The 5,447-nt window shown below is 32.5% G+C and overlaps 1 protein-coding gene across 2 annotated transcripts; it reads right to left on the reverse strand.

The window, feature by feature from the left end:
- Positions 1-2,469: 2,469 nt before the first annotated feature.
- On the reverse strand, positions 2,470-5,071 carry LOC133312995 (UDP-glucose 6-dehydrogenase 1-like). 2 transcript variants are annotated; one of them, XM_061514293.1, is made up of 2 exons: positions 4,947-5,071; positions 2,470-4,226 (listed from the first exon to the last, which is right to left on the reverse strand). In XM_061514293.1, the coding sequence occupies exon 2, from the start codon at positions 4,203-4,205 to the stop codon at positions 2,763-2,765; it is 1,443 nt and encodes a 480-aa protein (XP_061370277.1). In that variant the 5' UTR covers positions 4,206-4,226; positions 4,947-5,071; the 3' UTR covers positions 2,470-2,762. The 2 variants fall into 2 exon arrangements, with proteins under 2 accessions (XP_061370277.1, XP_061370278.1); XM_061514294.1 differs by having other exon boundaries at positions 4,869-4,994.
- Positions 5,072-5,447: the final 376 nt, after the last annotated feature.

Here is a 5,447-nt window from a genome sequence, read left to right on the forward strand (position 1 = left end):
GCAGTGAATATATTTTTTTATCTTTAAAACAGAAATGATATTCCCTACAAGAAATGATATTCCCTACAATTATATTGTAAAACCTAATATTTTTTTTAATTTCTCTCGATTCATTAATTATTCATTTAATTTGGTTTGAATTGGTAGGATACGGTAAAGTTTTTCTTAAGTTTTTAATATAACGGCTCGAACTTGAGGTCTCAAATGTATGGACACGTTGTTTGAAAAAAAAAAAATGAGTTGCGGACACTACACGTTTTGACACATTTTCAAAACGCAGTTAATGTTTTTTTGACACATTTTTATTTTATATTCAAATTTTATTTTATTTTATCTTTTAAATTAAACATGAAAAATTAATTTATAAATCAAATATTTTCTATTATGAAATTTGATTTGAAAAATTAATAAAGCATAAATTTTTTTTTTTTTATTTATGTTATGAAATTTGAATATTCCATTTTTTACATGACTTATTATGAGCTGCTATATATATTAAATATAAATTATATTATATATGTTAAAAATATTATTTATTATCAAAACGTGTCATAATGTGTTAGAATTTAATATTTTTTAGAATTAACGTATCAGCGTATCGTGTTTCGTGTTGGTGTCAATGTAACATAGCTTGAGGTTATTAATTAAATTAAAATAAATTTGATTAAATTAACTTACGTGGTTGATGGTTATAAAACTGAATGTGAAGTACGTGCTACAAAAACAGCCTTTTCAATTAAAAAAAATGGATCGAATTTAATTATTTTTTATATTATCTTCTTATTGATTTTGTTTAAAATATAAAACATATCAACGTTTGTACAATTATAAATTTATCAAAATGCAACAAATATAATTTTAAAATAATTCATTAAAATTCATCAAACTAACTTTCGATCTTACAATACTAAATTATGAAATATAAAAGAAAATTAAATTTAACTTAGAATATAAAAGTTAGATTCTTGAATAAGGAAAAAAGTTATATTTATAAATTTTTTGTTTACAAACTACACTATGTATTAGGGTAGTACATTTTAGCACACAGTGTACTACCAACTAATATATAGTGTAGTTCATAAGAATTTATAAAAAAAAAATTGTAAATATAACCCTTCTCAATAAATATGAATAATATAATAATTTTTTAGGTAGCTTTTTTATTTAGACTCAATTGAATGGATTTTATTGATTTTTAAAATTAGAATCTAAAATCAATTCAATCTGATTATTTTTTATTTTTTATTTCATTCGAACTTTTAATGGTTTTGATCAAATTGATTTTTGTTTTAAACATCCTTAAGTATGATCATTAAAAATAACTGAAGTTCAAATAACACCTTGTCGTTTTTTTCTATTAACGTTAGTCATATAGATATTATTGACCGGTAATGGTAATGAATAAAAAAAAAAGACAGAGAAAAAAAAAACTAAATGATAATTATAATTATGTGTAAAATTTCTACAAGTAAATGCTGATATTATTTTTGTTTTTGATGTGAAAAGGGTCAAAGAAGGTAGTATTTTATTTATTTATTTTTTGGATAACTGATCTTAATTATCTCTTTGAAATAAATCAGATCCCGATATTATCACACATTCAACTCTTTAGGCCTATAGGACTAAGCTCGGGATCATGATGTGAGATTAGTAAATAAGCGAATACCGAAAGAAAAAAATTCAATAACAACAAAAAGTCTCTTATGACTTGACAACTACTAAAATATCTTTAGAAGGTTAAATAATATACCAGTACCTCACCAACTTATGTTGTAATAAAAATTGAAAACAAATTTGAAAAATGGACAAGAGCAATCACATGATGCCAAGTCTCTTAAAAGAAAGAAAATAAATAGAAAAAAACGATGGTACAATGACATGCTGTCCTCAATCACCTCAACAAAGAATTTAGAAAACCCAGACGCCACACGTGGTATATTAAAATAACTCACATTATGGACATTGACTTCTCTCTCCATACCCGATAAATTATACTATTGGTAAAATTAAATGTTGATTCTATATGAAATTTTATATAACAATAAAAAAATATTTTTAAAAATATCAAAAGAACATATGTCGTACCTGCCAATAATAACTATGCCAGACCTTGACAACATTTTTTCCTTTGATATGAACTAACCAAGCTCTACAATCCTAGAAGATGAGGAGACTCAGAAGCAGAAAATGGCAACGTCTCACTAAAATATTATTTTCTCAACCATCTTATATATCGACTTTCTCAATCAACGGTACACGGATTACTAGAAACAATGGGATATGCAACAAGTTGAATGTTGTTAAAAAATTTGCTTGCTGCCTAGTATTGATGATTAGTTTATGTACTACTACGTTCTTCAAAGCAGGAGACTCCTCTGGAATAGTTTACTGCTATTATTTAATTGAGAGGAAAGGGATGGAGGTGGTACTGGTAAGGGAGAATTAAAAAAATATTGCATCTCGTACAAAATAATAAAAGAAATGATATCTATTGTATAAAATTTCCTTCAGTAGTAGTACTCATTTATTACATTAAAACAGGTCAACAAATAAGGATTTTTAGCTAGCTAAAGACAATATCGAGGCATTAGGCTCTAACTTGCCATAATACCTGATCAAATAAAAGTAACATAAAAGAGACAACAGCAACAGAAATCTAAACTATTAAGAATAGAGCATGATAATAAAAGAGGATAGGGAATTCTCTCTGAAAGACCAACAAATTCATCCTTAGGCAGCAGCTACAGATTGTGCTTTTACCTTTAAGCCACTGCAGGCATGTCCTTGAGCCATGAATCTAGTGGTTTGCCAATGGAATAAACTATAAAACCAATTTCCCTCAGCTTGTTAACATCCACAACATTTCGGCCATCAAATACAAATGCAGGCTTCTGCATGCTTTCATAAACTTTTTGGTAATCAAGCTTCTTGAACTCGTCCCATTCAGTCAGAATACAAATACCATGTGCATCCTTTATTGCCTCATAGGCATCCCAAACCACAGATACTTGCTTGTTGGAAGTAGGGCTTGATGGTTGAAGATGAGCAGGATGATCCCAATCAAACTTCTTCATTGATAGATCCCTTAAGATTTGATCTTCAGAAACCTGAGGATCATATATGCTCAACCTAGCCTTGTCTCCCACCAGCCCCTTGCACACATCAATGGCTGGGGTCTCCCTAGTGTCACCAGTGTCCTTCTTGAAAGCAAAACCCAAAACAGCAATTTTCTTCCCTGAGACTGTGTTGAACATTGAAGAAACCACTCGGTTCACAAACCGATTTTTCTGGTAGTCATTCACCTTAATGACCTGTTTCCAGTAATTAGCTACCTCTGGAAGGCCATTGCACTCACAGATATAGACCAAGTTCAGTATGTCCTTCTGAAAGCAAGAGCCACCAAAACCAACACTGGCATTCAAGAACTTGGGTCCAATTCTTGAGTCAGTGCCAATTGAGTGGGATACCTGGGAGACATCAGCACCAGTTGCCTCACAGAGTGCTGACATGGCATTCACAGAGGAGATCCTCTGAGCCAGAAAAGCATTGGCGGCAAGCTTTGAGAGTTCAGCAGACCACAAATTGGTGCAAAGGATTCTTTCTATAGGGACCCAATGGGCATAAACATCTCTCAGAGTATGAATAGCCTTTTGACCTTCTGGGGTCTCCCTGCCTCCAATAAGGACTCGATCAGGATCAAAAAGGTCTGCAATAGCTGTTCCCTCAGCAAGAAATTCTGGGTTAGACAGAATTGTGAAATTGATGCCTTTCCTATTGTGAGTCAGAATCCTCTCAATTGCCTCAGCTGTTTTAACAGGCACAGTTGATTTCTCAACCACGATCTTGTCAGATTTCGATACATCAGCAATCATCCTGGCAGCACTCTCCCAATAAGTCAGATCAGCTGCTTTGCCAGCTCCAAGCCCCTGAGTTTTTGTAGGGGTGTTCACCGAGACAAAAACTATGTCAGCCTCAGCAACATGTTTCTCCACATCAGTGCTGAAGAAAAGATTCCTTCCCCTGCACTCCTTCACCACATCATCAAGGCCAGGCTCATAGATCGGGAGGTGATCACTGTTCCAGGCATTGATTCGCGGCGAAGCAATATCCACCACAGCTACCTCGATCTCAGGACATTTCAATGCAATCACAGCCATGGTTGGGCCACCAACGTAGCCAGCTCCAATGCAGCAAATCTTCACCATTGTTTATTTGTTCTCAGCAGCCTGTATGACATCAAATGCCCAAACTCAAAACAACAACACAGAAGAATTGCAAATTCACTCTCAAATTGTTCATCTCCAGTTAACAAGGTAACCATATATTACGATCCAAAGTTAAATAATTAAAAGACAAAACAACAAAATAAATCCAATAATATCCACAGATATAATATAACATTGCAGAAGACGAAAATTTTGACTAAATCATGAGCATAACAATTATAGGAAGAACGAGATCTATAATTTTTAAGTGAATCAATCACAAAAGGAATTCCAGATCCAGACGATATTGGCAAAGAAAATGTAAATGGTCAAATAAAAATTATTGAAATATTCAGTTCAATCATCGTCCCTGGTTTCTACACACACGCACACGCACACGCACACAAGAAACAAGAGACAAATTATGGAATCCGAATCTCCAAATAATATATATTCACTTATCAGATCTAACAACAATTAAACACAAAAACAGCCAACACGAGAGATCCATCCATAATTCACAAACAAACAAATCCAAACAATCATACCCAAATTATAAAAAAATTAAAAAAGATTGCATTTGAGACCGAAACAAGAATACCCAGAAGGCAAAATCGAAAGGCAACGAGGAATCGCAAAATGGGTAGGAAGAAAAAGACTCACTTGTCTTCCAGAAAAGCAAATCAGAGAGGAGAGCAAGAGAAGAAAATGAAGCAGATTGTTGGAATAGATGGAAATTACCTTCTTGGTAGAGGTTGAGATGGAAAGAAGGAAGAGAGATCTGAGAGGTTAGAAGAATTCAGAGGTGAAAACGGAATGGGAAGGAACGAAGACGCGTCACAATTTATATAGAATTTGAAAGAGTAAGAGAGAGAGAAATAGAGAGTCACGACGTAGCAAAAGCATTTAGAAACCCAGTTAGTCACCACTCATAGACCATAGTTTCCGTAACAAAAGCAATACTAGTAGTTTTTTGCCCAACACGTTTTTCCTTTTCTCATTTTCTTCATCTTACGCTAACCCTCACCTCCTAATTATGTCATTAACACATATCTTCAGCTTAAATTCTTCTATAACTTTAACGCATATATTATTAAATATTAACTATTGGTATGTGAAAAGGATATCTTATATTATAAGTATAATTAATTCATTCATACACCATAATTCATTTTCGGCTTATTTAACTGATCAATTTATTACATTTTTTTGGGTCCTCCTAATTAAATATGACAAAAGGGA

This window comes from Gastrolobium bilobum, unplaced genomic scaffold (assembly GCF_033153095.1).
Source record: "Gastrolobium bilobum isolate Gb01-03AN ecotype WA unplaced genomic scaffold, APGP_CSIRO_Gbil_v1 utg4583, whole genome shotgun sequence".
NCBI classification, from domain to species: Eukaryota; Viridiplantae; Streptophyta; class Magnoliopsida; order Fabales; family Fabaceae; genus Gastrolobium; species Gastrolobium bilobum.